This window comes from Syngnathus acus, chromosome 6, assembly GCF_901709675.1.
Source record: "Syngnathus acus chromosome 6, fSynAcu1.2, whole genome shotgun sequence".
Lineage (NCBI taxonomy): Eukaryota > Metazoa > Chordata > Actinopteri > Syngnathiformes > Syngnathidae > Syngnathus > Syngnathus acus.
This window is the reverse complement of record NC_051092.1, coordinates 13,108,639-13,126,426: the sequence shown is the minus strand read 5'-3', so window position 1 is coordinate 13,126,426 and position 17,788 is coordinate 13,108,639. Positions and strand designations below refer to the sequence as shown.

At 40.8% G+C, this 17,788-nt stretch overlaps 2 protein-coding genes across 6 annotated transcripts in view; both read left to right on the top strand.

Annotated features, from left to right (window-relative positions):
- LOC119124492 (cGMP-inhibited 3',5'-cyclic phosphodiesterase A-like) overlaps nucleotides 1–4,856 on the top strand; it is a 47,135-nt gene extending 42,279 nt beyond the window's left edge. For both annotated transcript variants that reach the window (XM_037254533.1, XM_037254532.1), the window contains exons 8-14: nucleotides 458–569; nucleotides 762–875; nucleotides 1,793–1,992; nucleotides 2,116–2,319; nucleotides 2,947–3,108; nucleotides 3,186–3,441; nucleotides 3,521–4,856. In XM_037254533.1, coding sequence (XP_037110428.1) covers nucleotides 458–569; nucleotides 762–875; nucleotides 1,793–1,992; nucleotides 2,116–2,319; nucleotides 2,947–3,108; nucleotides 3,186–3,441; nucleotides 3,521–3,810 — 1,338 coding nt within the window. In that variant the 3' untranslated portion in view covers nucleotides 3,811–4,856. The remainder of the gene's footprint in view (nucleotides 1–457; nucleotides 570–761; nucleotides 876–1,792; nucleotides 1,993–2,115; nucleotides 2,320–2,946; nucleotides 3,109–3,185; nucleotides 3,442–3,520) is intronic.
- Nucleotides 4,857–7,164: 2,308 nt separating this feature from the next.
- On the top strand, nucleotides 7,165–15,392 carry si:ch211-216l23.2 (uncharacterized protein LOC565061 homolog). Of its 4 annotated transcripts, none has more exons than XM_037255095.1 (10): nucleotides 7,165–7,384; nucleotides 7,548–7,634; nucleotides 8,120–8,193; nucleotides 8,370–8,490; nucleotides 12,806–13,005; nucleotides 14,000–14,278; nucleotides 14,400–14,516; nucleotides 14,631–14,672; nucleotides 14,846–15,052; nucleotides 15,191–15,392. In XM_037255095.1, the coding sequence occupies exons 1-10, from the start codon at nucleotides 7,323–7,325 to the stop codon at nucleotides 15,220–15,222; spliced, it is 1,221 nt and encodes a 406-aa protein (XP_037110990.1). In that variant the 5' UTR covers nucleotides 7,165–7,322; the 3' UTR covers nucleotides 15,223–15,392. The 4 variants fall into 4 exon arrangements, with proteins under 4 accessions (XP_037110990.1, XP_037110991.1, XP_037110988.1 ...); XM_037255093.1 differs by having other exon boundaries at nucleotides 7,166–7,384; nucleotides 14,352–14,516; XM_037255096.1 differs by lacking the exon at nucleotides 14,631–14,672.
- Nucleotides 15,393–17,788: the final 2,396 nt, after the last annotated feature.

Genomic DNA, 17,788 nt, shown 5'->3' with positions numbered 1-17,788 from the left:
ACAATTCAGTCAGTAGAATCTGCTTCAAAATACTTCTTTTAGATTTCAGATAAGAGGAATCTTAACTTGTATTTGGCTGGATAATTTTCATCTAAGATGTAGAATTGCATTACATGTCATTTAAACTGGCAGTAATAACTGAACTTTTTCATGTTGTGATAAACTCAATTATTTTGCCAATGAAAGTGCTTGAATTTGACTTTGGGAAACGTTTGCAAACTTTTTAGCCCCCCCTCCGCAAGTGTGACCCCCGCCCCCCCCAATTCTAAAACCCCGACTGTTACATTTCTAAAACCGTCCATAGGTGTGAATGTTTGGTTGTCTCTCTGCAGTGTATCCTGCTTCTTGCCTTGAGTCAGCTGGGATAAACTCCAGCTCACCAGTGACCCGATGAGGACAAGCAGTAACGAAATTGGATGAATGGTGGTGCCATTATGTTCTGTTTTTCCCCTCTCAGGTCTCATACAGGCTTTTTGAGGACACTGGATTGTTTCAGACCTTCAAGATTCCCATCCAAGAATTCATGAACTACTTCCATGCCCTTGAGAATGGTTACAGAAACATACCATGTAAGCTTGTACAAATCCTGTCCGCTTACATTCAGGACCTTTGCCTAGACTTAATACCAAATCATCCACGAGAGGAAAATTGTATTGTTTGTCTTATTTAATTGGGTTTAACTGAGGCTTTATAAAATGAGATAATTAGCTCAACGCTGCCCTCTGGTGGTGATAAACTGACTCCGCTGTTCCCTGATTCAGATCACAATCGAGTGCATGCCACGGATGTGCTCCATGCAGTCTGGTACCTCACCACACAGCCGGTTCCGGGTCTGCCCAGCCTCATGGCTGACCACAGCTCTGCTAGTGACTCAGGTGGGTCCAACGCACATGTTGTCAAGTTCATTTGTTGTCAAGATCAGGGGATGTTTGAGAATATTTGCCATTTTTCACATGTCCTGAGTGTTGTTAGTCACCTAAATGTTGAACAGAGGCTGTGATTTACCGAAGTCAAATTCCTTGTTTGGCACGCTCAAACATGGCGATTAAAAACTCTTGAATTTGGAATCACGATTCATAGTTCTTGTTCTCTAGATGTCCTCCCTCAGATTTTTTTTCAAATCAAGTTCATTGATTAATCTGATAAACTGATGATCTAAAAGGGGTCTTTTCACTTTAGTCACGTGATGAATTTGCTACGAGCTCAAGAAGCACTAAAATATACAGGACTGTCTCAGACAATTAGAATATTGTGATGACGTTTTTTTATTTTCTGTAATGCAATTAAAAAAACAAAAATGTCATACATTCTGGATTCATTACAAATCAGCTGAAATATTGCAACCCTTTTTTTTAATTTAAATTTGGGTTTTTAATTGCATTACAGAAAATAGAGAACTTTATCACAATATTCAAATTTTCTGAGACAGTCCTGTATATTATTATTTATTGTTTTGTTTCCTACCTAGTGTCTAACTCATTAATGGTTTTGAGAAAAAGTGCTTCCATTCACATTGCAAAACTATTTGAATTTCTGAAGAGCATGAAATTACAGGCAGATTAGAATTTCCTCACAAGCATATTTTCATCCCCTCATTTGTATGCCTTACTAAAGGCTTCTCTTTGATCCACGCACAAGAGGATTCGAGGCTTCCAAAAAGTCTCTGTGTGCATTTGAACGCTTAGATGTGTGTTTTTAAAATGTTGCACCCTTCAAGCACAATATGTGTGTGTTTGTGTGGCAGCCTGTTGTTGTTCACCTTACTCCCGTTGTCTGCTTCCCTTGTGGCCAGACTCCGATAGTGGAATAACTCACAGTCATATGGGCTTCCTGATGTCAAAGACATACACTGTGTCAGAGGACGGTTATGGCTGCTTGTCCGGCCTCATACCGGCTCTGGAGCTTATGGCTCTCTACGTGGCTGCCGCCATGCACGACTATGACCACCCCGGGCGGACCAACGCCTTCCTGGTGGCTACCAGCGCCCCACAGGTGAAGTTCAAATTGAAATCATCAACATGGATGGTGGGACATAGCCAGACAAAGTTCCAGAAGCTGAGCTAAGAGACAAACAAATGTTTGCAACTGTTCTAAATGTCTTTTGGGTCTGTGCAGGCGGTGCTATACAATGATCGTTCGGTTCTGGAAAACCACCACGCTGCCTCGGCCTGGAACCTCTTGTTGTCCCGACCGGAGTATAACTTCCTCCTCAACTTGGACCACAGGGAGTTCAAGCGATTCCGTTTCCTGGTCATTGAGGCCATATTGGCTACAGATTTGAAGAAGCACTTTGATTTTCTCGCAGAATTTAATGCAAAGGTATTTGTGATTTGGATGTTTTTGGATATAATGATTTGGATAACTCACCCAGTCCATCACAGGGCACTTACAGGCATACATTTATTCACACTGATGGGTAGTTTCGAAGCAGATATGCATGTTTTTGGAATGTGGCAGGAAGCTGGAGTAGAGAAAAGTCGCACAAAGCATGGGGGGAACATGCAAAATCACTATGTTCCATAGAGGAAGAGCTTAAGACAGGGTTGTCAAACTAGTCATAGTTTCCTTCAGGAGGCCATTATGACTGACATTGACCTGAATAGAAAATATTTGAATGCCTCAAATTAGATACAGTATAGGCCACACAACAAATTGATGAAGTTTTGAAATCAAAGGCTGTTCAAATATTTAAAAAAAAAAGACTGGTAACAAAATTTGCCAACAATATTTCTACTTTTAAAAGTGAAGACAATTTGCAATTTTAATATTGACACATTTAGTCGATGCACAATTTATCTTTGCCAGCCACATAAAATGATGTGGCAGGCCATATCTGGCCCCTGAGCCTTGAGTTTGACACCTGTGGATTAATTATGTATTTTGGGGGTAAAAGCTAAAACGTGAACACAATGTTTAATTTGATCTATTTTTCGATTGATTCTCTAGGTAGGGGATGATCCATCTTCAGGCATTGATTGGTCCAATGAGAATGACAGGTTGCTGGTTTGCCAGATGTGCATAAAGTTGGCAGACATCAACGGGCCACTAAAGTGTAAGGACCTGCATCTACAGTGGACAGAGGGCATTGTCAATGAGTTCTATGAACAGGTTGGCCACCTCTCCTTCATCACTGCTTCGCATTTCTGGCCGTAACCTTGTGCTAATGAAGGTCATGCCGCGTGTAGGGTGATGAAGAGTCCAATCTGGGTCTCCCCGTCAGCCCTTTCATGGACCGAGCCGCACCGCAGTTGGCCAAACTCCAGGAGTCATTCATCACACACATCGTGGGACCCTTGTGCAATTCTTACGACTCGGCCTGCCTCATGCCGGGACGATGGGTGGAACGCAAGATGGATGCCGAGGAACCTGAAAGCACAGAGAACGAGGAGGACGAGGAGGACACGGCGGAGGAAGACACGTCCACCAGCTCAGAGTCATCACGTAAGACAAAGTGTATATTATCAAACCATGTGATCGTCCTTGCATTTGAAGTTTAATAATCACATGTTTGGTATCACAGAGAAAACAGCCAAGAAGAGGCGGAAAGTGTTCTGTGAGATCACTCATCACCTGCTGGAGAACCACGAGATGTGGAAAAAAGTGATCGAGGAGGAGGAGGACCAGAAGCAGGGCCAAGGAGCAGATTCGGCTCATGTGAACAGTGTAGCGGAGCCCGTTTTGGCCACTCACCAAGAAGAAGAGGAGCCGGGCAGCAGAGAAGAGCCGCTCGAAGGGGAGGATCCCGAGGAAGGAGTCGAGGAACCCGAGTGGTCTGCGTCAACGCAGCAAGTGGACGAAGACCGGCAGTGAAGGCAACATCCGGCCTCTTTCACGATTAGTACAAGTGTTTTTTTTCTTCTATACTATTTACTGAATCCTGTTTTTGCCAGCACATCACTTTAGACACAACACTGTAGATTGGGAAATGTGTGCCTAAGAATAAAAACAGGGTGGGAAATTATGTGCTTTACACGTTTTTGTCTAAATATTTGAGTTCACCAACTATTTGAAAGGAGCTTTTTGTCTTGCAATATGAGATTATGCATGTTCTTTGGAATACAGACTCTTTTGTTACTGTCAAGGGAAAAAGGCAGACTGGCAACACAGACCTTAACCACAATGTGGTAATACGGGACTGATGAAATTTGCTGCCAATTTATACCTAATTTTCTGAATGCAATGACATGGACATCCCCCGTTACTTGTACTTGTGCTTTAATTTAAGCAGGAGTTTTTGAGTGGAGGTCAAAATGGGCCATCAAATGAAGAACATTGGTGTAAATGTCATTCCTTGAACCTCAGCCAACATGAGTCTCTCACACAATAAATATTTATGAAAGCTAATTTTATGCACCGTATCGCCATGTATGTTTTAAATGCAGATGTTTCATCCTCATTGCAAGTTTAACTTTGTGTCCAAGTGAAAGATTCCCCTGCCTAAAATATGAATAAGGTTCTCCATGTTGTGGTTATGCCAAAATGGGAACTTGCAGCAGCAATGTTTTTATGGACTGATTCATACGATCATTAGAAAAAAGGGAATAAACCAAACCAAGTTTGACATTTGGAATCTCAGAAGTCATAAATCCATGAAATGAGATAGACTATAAAGGGAATATTACATTCATGCCCTTCTTTTTCTCTACTTTTATTTCTTCAATTCTGCATTTTCTGTGTGTCCATTCCTCCATATGTGAACCTTAAACCCTCAGGAAATCTTCAACTGTTGAAATTCAACAAAAGCTCTACTAGGACAGTAAAGATGTGCAGGGATATTATTGCAAGCTACTTTTAGATGATGTCCACAATACACATTGAAGCACAGGAAGTATGAAATCAGGTAGCAAATTTAAGAACAACCATATGCATCGACTGGAGACCGGACTGAAATGATGTATACTGTAGGTTGACACTTCAGAAAGTTGAATTCAAAAATGATTGCCACATCACAAGTCATGTAGTGCTTTTCTGACATCTTTGTTTGATTTCTGACGAAATGCATAATAAGTCTGAGAAGTGCGATTCCCTTTTTGAGTAGTAATCACAGGCTCTCATGACTTTGCTTTCAAACACTGTCAGGAAATAAATGTGCTGAATTTGTCACTTTCAGGGTCCAATGGCTGGAACAACTATTATACCACTGAAACGGGGGGGAGATATATATATATATATATCAATACGATTGTTTTATATATATATATATATATATATATACATAATATGAATATATGTATATAGTCATACATACATATATATACATAATATGAATATATGTATATAGTCATATATATATATATAGTCGTATATATTTATATTATATATACACAGTGGACTACAAACACACACGCACAGGGATTCAAATGTGGACACAGTTCATCACACCTTAAAAAAAAAAAAATAGATCCCCAAGGTACCTTTTTTTTTCTGACAGTGTATGAGTACAATGCAGTCTCAAATCAAAATTTAAATTGTGTAACAAAACATGACATTAGAATTATTCATCACGAACTATAAAGACAATAATGCTTAAAATTTTGACAAACTAATTTTGAGCCCAGAAGACTCCCAAGTGAATGAACAGCCCACTTTGTTAGGATGAGAAGAAAAAAAAAAACATGACAGTTGAGTTAAATCCAAGTCATATGTGTCGCTGCATGGAATTTGAAAGATGTGAATCTGGGGATTTCATGTAAGATTGTTCCTTTACATTTATATTGGCAGATATTTTATCGCCTTTTTTTCCATTTCAATGTTTCCCACAGTGGATACTCCCACTGTACAAGAGGAGTCAGGAAAGGGATGTGACCGCTTTGTGAATGTGCGGTATATTACTCTGAACTTAAGAGGAGTTCATTTATGTAAGCGTCTAATTGGAAACCCTGTTTCTAGGTCCAATGCTGTCTTGTTTCAAACGTGGCTGTATGGCAACCAGTACACTTAGTAAATTTTGATGCATTCCATAGTCGCTCTCCAAAGATCCTGTGTGCATACAGTATTTCTCCTTGTGCTTCCACTTTGACCTAGAAACTGCTTTGTAGCCATGTTCAATGGCAACGATTGACATTTTTAACATTCATCACCGATTTGTCACACACAAAGACCATTAAACTGTTATGGGGTGGAGAACATATGTCATTTCAGTCAATATGTTATGTTGTTTTGTCTTTGTTCCTGTCATTTGACTGTTCCACATTTGTAGGGTAATTGTAATCACGAGAGCGAAACCAGCTTTAAAATAACATAAGCGAAATTGCTCAGTATTTTTATAGAACATGCAAATTATTATGACAAATTTGTTTCCTCTCACCAGTTGACTGCACTTACCATGTGTACTTAAATGCAGTGTTTTGTCTAAATACAAAGGATTTGTGAACATTAAAGATTTCCCTTGCAGGTTAATGCTCCATTTTGTACAATATGAATATATGCTGTAAAGTAAAGACATTTTAAAACTACCAAAAACTTCTAGAAACACATTATTTATTTTCACCATTTTGTAATATAGACACTATACTGTGGCTTCATAATTGCCAGACTTACTGGAAGTGCCTATTGGTATGTATAATACATGAATATATTTGAAGATTATTAGAAATTGTCACAAACTGACCTAATTTGATGTTGTAATGTGAATACATTCAGTTATAAGACAGAAATTTTGTGGCATCCCTGTGTTTGTCTTTACTAATCGTGAAAACAAATGATGAAATGATTTCTTGATAGAACATGTTTTTATCATTTGAAAGTATGGAGAAATACAAATTAAAATTGCTTCATACAAATGGTCAATTTGGAAGAATCAACTGCAATATGCATACATTCTATGTTATTTGCTGTGCTTGTGACACAAACTTTTACAGAAAAAGATGAACACTTCAATTTATTGTTATTATTATTTTATTATCTCACTGAAGGTTTGTTTTCATTAACATAACTTTGTAATGGTTGGCTGAGAAAATATTATTGTCTTTCATCTAAATCCATATGGCGCATCTATGATGCATACTTACAAGTGGCGAAATAATAAAAATTGCACACTTAGTGTATTTTTTGCACACAACTGGCAGGCAAACCTTGCTTGCAGTACCAATGTTTAGCCACTGTATATAAATAAGTTGATATGTGGCGCACTTCTTTAACAACTCTCAAACGTCCATGAATGTAACCATAGAAGAAGAATTGACGCTTAGTTGGCCACCCGTGTTAGCATCACCTACTCTGAGCTAGTTGTTTGCTAAGTGTGTGAAGACACAAAACAGACAAATTTGTCACCTCAACCGGCCATTGAGCTCCTTGCTTTGGGTTTTTGGGGCTCGGGTAAAATGTCTTCTTGGCCAACTGCTTGCAATGTTTCCCGGCGGCAGCAGGGTAACCCAAATGGGAGGTCAGTCGTTTTTGCCTTCATTCTAGCATTAGCATGCTACTCAGGAGAATAGTAATATAAAAGACATAGCAACGATAATGCATGCTCGCGCCTCTGTATTCCCCATACAATGTTATCCATTAAACGTTTTTTGTTTTTAATCCGTTTTTGTTTCGTGGTGCAGCGTTCAGCCTTTGAGATTGTTCCGGAGAAGTGCGCCGTACCCAAGCAGGGAAGAGAGGAACGAAGATCTCAAGGATGCCCTGGAAAGGTCTGTAAAACTTAATTCAACTACATTTTATTTTCGGGAATGTAGTGTAAAATCAACACAAGTTAAAATCAGAGGCGGCAGACACAGTACTAAGTGTTGCACTTTGAACAATGGGTTGCACCGTGCTCAAATGCATATTATTGTTCATGTTACCATATGCACATTGTGCGATGTTTGTTAACAAATAAGGAGTGGGAAGAAGGAAAAAAAAAAAACACCACAGGGCCACATCCAGTTCAGTCTGAAAGTTCCTGGCTCTTTGCTGGAACAGTTCTACAATCACACACACACACAAGTGAATAAATTTTTACTTTGCTTGAACGTGTATTCCCCCCCTTTACAGTTTGTCAACTGCTTGTTGTTTATTTGGTATTGTTTAAAACAAAAACTAAACAACGATATTGCAATATTGATATTTTTGTTATATTGTGCACATACTAATTAAATACTACTTTTTTTTTTAACATTTACTGCCTCTCTTTCAGTTACAAAGAATTGGAACAGAAGCAACACTACACTGGCAGTGTCAAGTATGATGGTGCAAAGCATCAACCCAATGGTGAGAATTCCCTAAAGTTATAAAGGAAGTTCCCCAAAAATCTGCAAATGTAGACCAACCACTATGCGAGTGTTCACTTGTAATTTGTCATTATCTCAAGCAAAATTTGTGTTTTTATCCACTTGGACGTTCCCTCTCCATTGCTCATCAACCCTCTTGTCTTTTGGTTGCTCCAGCTAAGCCCGAGAACACTTCCGCAGACAGACGGAAAACCTTGTATCAGAAATTCTACAGGCAAGTGCAAGACGATCACACAGCTGCTGACTGTGTGATCATATCAGTGGCCAACCAGTGTCTGTAAGTACAAATTTCAAATGTGCTAATATCCCACAGAATTTTTTTCCCAGCACTTTTGGTCAAGGGCTTAAATAGTTACAAAGCTGGAAGGTTTCACAAGCCTCCCTCAGAAGTTTTTTCTTAATTTTATTTAAAATTTAATATACTCTATCTATCCTGGCAAATAATCTCTTTATAGTTAACACAATAAGAGCTTTTTTGTTTCAACAACCACATGCGTCCTTTTATGTATTTTTGCACCTTAAAGTAAATCCCATGAATAGGCTCAATGTAATTGAAACAACAAAGCAGCATTAATGCTTTGTTTGTAGTGTGCTTAACTTTAATCGTTACCGTAATTTTCGGACTATAAGTCGCTCCGGAGTATAAGTCGCACCAGCCATAAAATGCCCAAAAATGTGAAAAAAAACATATAAGTCGCTCCGGAGTATAAGTCGCATTTTGGGGGGCAATTTATTCGACAAAATCCAACACCAAGAGCAGACATGAACGAGCAACAACAGGCTAAACGATACGGTATGCTAACGTGACAAACACAAACGAGGAGCTGAGAACGGGCCTGACGTAACATTCAGTTATTTAAAAAAAAAACTATTACATAAATAACACGTTTATAAAACCATCTGTTTCACTCCAATTCATTAAATCCATCAATCGTCCTTTGTCAACAATGCCGTGTGCCGCGCCGCAGTTCAAATTATTCCACAGGCCCATACAACGATATATAAACTATATTTTAAATAACTATCACATAAACAACAATATTATCAAACCATTTGTGTCACTCCAAATCATTAAATCCATCGATCAAATTTCTCGTCCTTTATGTCATCCTGGTGACAGAGGACATGTCCAGAGGATATGGCGCTTTAAAGTGTTAATTACTTTATTTGATTTTTTTCTCTCTATTTTTCATCTATTTTTCATGTTTTGAATATGTTCAAGATAAAGATATCAAAGCATGTGAAGTGATCAACTATACTAAAAATAACATGTGAAGTGGTCAACTATTCTTGTAAGTAAGTGATGTGTTAATGATCAAGTAAAAATTTGTGAAAAAAAAACATATGTCGCTCCTGAGTATAAGTCGCCCCCCCACCCAAACTATGAAAAAAAACGCGACTTATAGTCCGAAAATTGCGGTAATTGTTGTTGTTCAACAGTGTAAGGTCTGAAACACAGAATCCGACAGAAAAAAACCCAAAGACTTTGATCGCAGCACACATTTCAGACGAGATGTCTGATTGCTTGTACAAAAAAAAGAACATTTACAACATGACATAGTCCACTTCCATATTGCTGATGACCACAAAATCATAAGTCGGACGTCACTCCGAGCAGAAATGTTTCAATTTTTACTTTTATAATTGACCACTATATTAGTCTAAAATGTTTTCTCACAATGTGAACTTTCTACAGTCATGCATATGTTAGGTATGGTGGTAGAACCCTACACAAATACTGCTCTTTCATGCTTCTTTAGTTACCATAGTAACACATAAAAATGTTTTAGTTGTTTACCACTCAAGTTACATTGAAAGTGTTCAACTGCAAACATTTCCCTAAAGTATCACAACCCTTAATGTACTGTATGACATGTGTTGCCATTTAATATTTAAAGTTGCCGCTGACTCTTTTTGTCAACAAATACTTTCATTCGGTTTTTCTTAGTTCGGGTCACATGGTACAATGCACAAAGTCATCCAAACATCACTTTGAAATCCACTCCATTCATAGCGTATTGTCCAATCGAGACATCTGATTTTTACACCAAAATGATTACCGTATTTTCCGCCCTAAAAGGCGCACCTAAAAACCTAAAATTTTCTCAAAAGCCGACAGTGCGCCTTATAGGCCAGTGCGCCTTATATATGGATCAACTGATGAATTTGTTGATCCATACTGGTTGTACACAGTGCTCTGCCAAAATGTTTCAGTACGTTTTAGTACGACTAATAAATTACAAGGTCGCATCGCTTCCCAGCATTACGGCAACTGTAGTCAGGGGGCGTCACCGAATAGCTGTTGTACCCGCGAGGCTATTTCCTGTCAAAATAGGCTGCTCTGTTAATGTTTCGAGTAAATCTACGGATCGATATGGAAGGGAAACATAGGTAAGTAGTACCAATGCGTTAGATCGAACTTTAGTCAGTTCCGATCATTTTATAGGAGATCGTTTGAGAAACGCGATTGTTTACACTTTGCTGAGGCTCATGGGAGATTGCGAGGTGAGGCTCGTGAGACTTTGCGGATGGCTAATGCTATTGCGATAGCTGCTATACGTACCAGGCTATTTCATGTCAAAATAGGCTGCTCTGTTAATGTTTCGAGTAAATCTACGGATCGATATGGAAGGGAAACATAGGTAAGTAGTACAAATGCGTTGGATCGAACTTTAGTCAGTTCCGATCATTTTATAGGAGATCGTTTGAGAAACGCGATTGTTTACACTTTGCTGAGGCTCATGGGAGATTGCGAGGTGAGGCTCGTGAGACTTTGCGGATGGCTAATGCTATTGCGATAGCTGCTATACGTACCAGGCTATTTCATGTCAAAATAGGCTGCTCTGTTAATGTTTCGAGTAAATCTACGGATCGATATGGAAGGGAAACATAGGTAAGTAGTACAAATGCGTTGGATCGAACTTTAGTCAGTTCCGATCATTTTATAGGAGATCGTTTGAGAAACGCGATTGTTTACACTTTGCTGAGGCTCATGGGAGATTGCGAGGTGAGGCTCGTGAGACTTTGCGGATGGCTAATGCTATTGCGATAGCTGCTATACGTACCAGGCTATTTCATGTCAAAATAGGCTGCTCTGTTAATGTTTCGAGTAAATCTACGGATCGATATGGAAGGGAAACATAGGTAAGTAGTACCAATGCGTTGGATCGAACTTTAGTCAGTTCCGATCATTTTATAGGAGATCGTTTGAGAAACGCGATTGTTTACACTTTGCTGAGGCTCATGGGAGATTGCGAGGTGAGGCTCGTGAGACTTTGCGGATGGCTAATGCTATTGCGATAGCTGCTATACGTACCAGGCTATTTCATGTCAAAATAGGCTGCTCTGTTAATGTTTCGAGTAAATCTACGGATCGATATGGAAGGGAAACATAGGTAAGTAGTACCAATGCGTTGGATCGAACTTTAGTCAGTTCCGATCATTTTATAGGAGATCGTTTGAGAAACGCGATTGTTTACACTTTGCTGAGGCTCATGGGAGATTGCGAGGTGAGGCTCGTGAGACTTTGCGGATGGCTAATGCTATTGCGATAGCTGCTATACGTACCAGGCTATTTCATGTCAAAATAGGCTGCTCTGTTAATGTTTCGAGTAAATCTACGGATCGATATGGAAGGGAAACATAGGTAAGTAGTACCAATGCGTTGGATCGAACTTTAGTCAGTTCCGATCATTTTATAGGAGATCGTTTGAGAAACGCGATTGTTTACACTTTGCTGAGGCTCATGGGAGATTGCGAGGTGAGGCTCGTGAGACTTTGCGGATGGCTAATGCTATTGCGATAGCTGCTATACGTACCAGGCTATTTCATGTCAAAATAGGCTGCTCTGTTAATGTTTCGAGTAAATCTACGGATCGATATGGAAGGGAAACATAGGTAAGTAGTACCAATGCGTTGGATCGAACTTTAGTCAGTTCCGATCATTTTATAGGAGATCGTTTGAGAAACGCGATTGTTTACACTTCGCTGAGGCTCGTGAGACTTTGCGGATGGCTAATGCTATTGCGATAGCTGCTATACGTACCAGGCTATTTCATGTCAAAATAGGCTGCTCTGTTAATGTTTCGAGTAAATCTACGGATCGATATGGAAGGGAAACATAGGTAAGTAGTACCAATGCGTTAGATCGAACTTTAGTCAGTTCTGATCATTTTATAGGAGATCGTTTGAGAAACGCGATTGTTTATAGAGGGCTCGTTGGTTATTGGCTAGTGGATGCATACCGCAACCCTAGTCAACCTCAGTTTGATGCAGTATAGCTTCTATTTTATGCGCCTTATAAGCCGGTGCGCCTTATATATGGACAAAGTTTTAAAATGGGCCGTTCATTGAAGGTGCGCCTTATAACCCGGTGCGCCTTTTAGGGCGGAAAATACGGTACTGACATTTGGTACTCCAAATCCAAGTGTGTCTCTTTTTGTATCTCACCGGGTTCTGCAACACTTCTAAGGTGTCACCTAAAACACATTCAACCATTGCGTCTGATTAATTTGATTTGAGTTGGTCTTGGTTCCAGTTTGAGTCAGTCAACAGAGAAGTGTTGAGTTAACATGTTTCTCTTCCTCTTAAAGGGATTACCCCAAATCGCTAAACCAGTGCTTGCAGGAGCGTGGCCTGTCGGTGGAAATGCTCTATCTGCAGGCGGAGTCAGACCTGACGCAAGCCCTGCAGGATGTCCGAGGTGTTGGCTCCCCGTTATGTATTCTGGTGGAGCAGAAAAATGTAGCTCTGTCCTCCTGCACAGTTATCATTTTCTCAGAGCCCCTCAAAAGTAAGTCCCGCCCCCCTCAAAATCACCTCCAATGACAAATATCCATCCCCTTTCTAAGCCCCCGCACAACTAATCACGCAATGCACCGTGCAAGCAGGCACGCACGCACGCACACACACAAATATCCTGTCACATTACCTAAAAACACAACTAAAGAACAAGAATTCAAGCTCGCCTTTTGATACATTACAAATGTATTTAAAAATCCCCCAAGAGTCATGACTTCCAGTCCTAAACTAGCAGACAAGCAACGCTTAAAGAAAACAATATTACAACACCCTTTACCACGCCTCTTTCCCAGCTTGTTGAAGAGAAAACTGAAATGATCCCCATGTAATCAACTCTCAGCTCAGCCCACAGCTCTTGACATTCAGAGTTGAATTTCTTTTTAATTTTTTTTTAATTCTGCTTCTTTAGATGGTAAACTAATTGAGACTGAATCTACAGCACGTCTTGCTCCAGTTCCATGCATTCAGATATAGTTTGGGGATTTATTAGATACATTTATTAAGAGACTAAAATCCAAATCCTCACTCGTTTTTTTTTTTGCACACCTCATTGTTACAATTCTTCTTCTTTGGCGGGGGGAATAAAATAATGAATGCTTCAATTCACCACATACTTATACAGCAATTTCATGACCACGCACAATTACATTAAAACCCAAAGTAAAGTCTAAATTCCATTTATTGCCATACTTTTCCGACCATTCTCTAAAACTAAATGAAAGAAAATAATATTACTCTTAATTACAACGGGATCAATTTCAAACTACACATTTTACTGTTAGTCTGTGAATTTTGCATACTGTGCACAAACCTGCGCAACAATGTAGCAATTCCAACAATTGTGATCAAACTGAGCCACTGGACAACATCAATATAAAGCCAACTCAAAGGGGACGATCCATATGCTCTATTTTGTTTGCTTTCACGGCCTCCCTCTTGAGGCCCCTCTGACATGATTCGGGTTCACCCTCCACTTTTGCCCACAGTCCACCGCAACATGCCCAAAGAGCAGGCCATGGATTTTGTCCAAACGGAGCACAGGCGCGGAGTCGGTAAGGAACGGAAACAAAGGGACCCCGCAGATATTGCATCACAGGCCTCGCAGTTGCTCGGGGAATTTCTGGATCGGGAAAAGATAGAGCGCCACCTGGTTCCCTCGGACACACGTCAGTCCCTCCAGCTGCTGGCCGAGGGCGTGCACATTTACGCTGAGGAATTGGAAGCCATTTTGGCGTTCGTCAACGCCCGGCAGGAGCACTTAAGAGGTGCGATGCTGTTCCGTCGCGTGGGTGACATCGGCGCGTCCACTCCTTGACTCCTCTTGCGGTTTCTCACCAGCGAGCAACGGCGGCGAACTGAAGAGTAAAATGTTCTCTTCGGCACCAGGAAATCCGCCTCCCCTTCTCCCGACGCTGCTCGGCCCGCCTCCGTGTACAAACGAGGCTGGGCGCCCATTGATGGAATCTCCTCCGGCCACACCGATGCCGCTCTTACCTTCACCAGGTAAAAGACCTTACACCGCAGGGGTCAAGCCCTTTCTATGTTGCCCACCTATACAAACAAATTTTTTTGCATACTAAAACATTTTCTTACTGCTATTTTCCATAACTTCCATAGAACAATATCAAATGCAGGGGCTATACTCGACAGTATGTGAAGGTGATTGTACATTTATTTTTTTTATCTGTATTTTATTTAATTGGTAATGCCAGTAAAATACAAACGTTCTTTCTCATTTATGCCAAAGAATCTCAGAAATGAATATTAAAACTGTCTATACATAACGACCAAAGCGCGTAACATTGATGTATTTTCTTTTGCCCGCTTTTTAGGTTCTCATCTGAAAAGCAAGCCTCCCCCTCTGCTGTCTTTGCAACAAAAGCCGTCCTTACACAGCTCTTATGGTGGCCCTAGTTTGCTAGGTAGCCCCCCAATGACGCGTCTTCCCGTACGTCACCAGGGCCCAAGAGGGTCCCTCAGCATGAGAGCTGCTCCACCCTCCCTCAAAGGTTCTCGCCCTCCACTTTTGTCGCTCCCAGGTGGGTTACTAGTCATCTTTTCATTTGATGCATTCAAGAATCGATGTTGACGTGTCATGATTTCAAGTGTCAAAGCAAGATTTGAGAAAATAGGTTGCGATTGAATGACATATTTGGTCCACTTGTCTCTCTCCCCAGGTGTCCCTCACCTTAGTGCTCCCAGGCATTAAGCATGCAGCATCCAAGAATAACTTTGTATTTAGAGCCTGTCTTTTGTTATGTTTTTTAAGTCTCTGTTGGGTTCAACTTTTAAAAGGCTGAGTGAAATGAGAAAATACATCAAAGACATTGAAAAATGTTTGGTACATTGTGGCTGGAGTGTTTTTTGCTTCTTTTTTTTGTAAGTACCGTAATTTTCGGACTATAAGTCGCTCCGGAGTACAAGTCGCATCAGCCATAAAATGCCCAAAAAAGTGAAAAAAAACATATATAAGTCGCTCCGGAGTATAAGTCGCATTTTGGGGGGCAATTTATTCGACAAAATCCAACACCAAGAACCGTCATGAACGAGCAACAACAGGCTAAACCAGGGGTGGGCAAACTTTTTGACTCGCGGGCCGAACTGGGTTCTAAATTTGGACCGGAGGGCCGAACCAGGAGCAGATGGACGTAGTGTTTGTGTGAAGTAATATAAGCGACCTGTAAAGGTCATTGCATAAAAGATTTTGGCCTTTAGTAGGTAGTAAAGCATGGATATTCCAAACAAGTTTTTTGAAAACAAATGCATTTATTAACAGCATTAAAAAAAAAATCACTAAAAAACTGCTATCAGTGATTCTCATAAAATACGACACTATTATTATGAATAACAGTTTCCATCACTTCAGTGCCTGCAGGTCAGATTAATGAAAAATGTTTATCTTATGAGATCACATCAAACAGCAAACATTCTGACCAAATATATCATCTTGAAGAATCGGTGAAAGCATACATCCAAATAAAGTAATCAAAACGGCAACACGGTGAGGGGTATCTGAACATCAGAGCAGAGTTTTAACTCACAAACACCTGGTAACAGAGGTGAGGAAACGGGAAACACTTCCTTAAAGTAAGCCTTAAGAACTTTACAGGTTAAGATTAGTCGCAAACAGGTGGTGGGTGCATCAATGTCCTTGAGCATCCTGCATTGTTTGAAAATGAGAATGGTCGCTAGTTTCAATCCCTGCTATGTGTACAAATCATATTCAAAATGCATTTTTTTTTACAACAAACTTGAGAGCCTCCCCTTCATTTTCAGTGGGAACAGTGTTGTTGGTCTCCCTTTTTTGCTAGTGCATCATAGTCTGGAGTAAAATTTGTTGTGGCAATTCTTAGGAGAGATCCGTTTACCTCGATCTGTGACGGGTTGATGTGGCTGAACGTCACGTCGCGTACGTCGAGCCAAATTGGCCACTCTTTTAACATTCGGCACTCACTTCTTTTCTTCGGGCCACTCATTTTAATGGAAGGATTCCAGGGGAAGGTTTGTGGGTGGCTTTAGCGTAAAACTGTATCTGAAAGCTCAGCGAGCGAATTACAAGAATGCTGTTGTCACAGCCCACGCTCTAAATTCGGGACTGATACAAATAGAGCGCGAGTGCGCCATGTCCGTACTACTGAGTACGTACGTACACGCACTTGTGAGTGTGCACCGAGCTTTCTGACACGGCTTCCGGTAGTAAATGCGCAGGCGAGCGGTTCCCCATCTACTGGGGAGACGCAGTCATTGCAGGCAAAATGACAAAAAAAAAAAGTTTAATAATACAATTAATTCAGGGTTGGCGGGCCGGATTAAACGGTCCCGTGGGCCGGATGTGGCCCGCGGGCCGTAGTTTGCCCACCCCTGGGCTAAACGATAGGTATGCTAACGTGACATAAACATAAACGAAGAGCTGAGAACGGCCCTGACGTAAAATTCAGAGTTATTCAAAAAACTATTACATAAATAACACGTTAATAAAACCATCTGTGTCACTCCAATTCATTAAATCCATCGATTGTCCTTTGTCAACAATGCGTGCGCGCCGCTGACGGCGCTTGCACTTCAAAATATTCCACAGGCCCATATAACGATATATATATTAGAAATCAAATAACTATTATATAAGCAATAATATTATCAAACCATCTGTGCACTCTAAATCATTAAATCCATCGATCGTCCTTTGTCAACAATGGGTGCGCGCAGCTGACGGCGCTTGCACTTCAAAATATTCCACAGGCCCATATAACGATATATAAATTAGAAATCAAATAACTATTATATAAGCAATAATATTATCAAACCATCTGTGCACTCTAAATCATTAAATCCATCGATCAAATTCCTCGTCCTTTGTCAACAACGCCGCGCGTGAGCCCTGACGTCAGCCTCGTCGTTATTCCACAGATCTAGTATATAACTATATTGTAGCGTTAACAAAGTACAAGGAAAGACGTGGGTTTGGTAAACGGCTCTTTATTTAACAAAACAAACTTCCAGGCGTGTGGCGGCGTGGACTTCCAGCCACGGAAGTGGAAGAGAGATCCATAGAATAGGACCGGGCGTGCGTAAAAGCCATGACCGAGCCCCATCCACCGTCCCCGGACAGCCACCCGGCCGAGCGCCGGCCCTCGACTTCCATCCACGGAGGTGAAAGAGAGCTCCCTAGAGTAGGACCGGGCGTGCGTAAAAGCCATGTCCGAGCCTCATCCACCGTCCCTGGACAGCCACCCGGCCGAGCGCCGGCCCCTGACTTCAATCCACGGTGGTGAAAG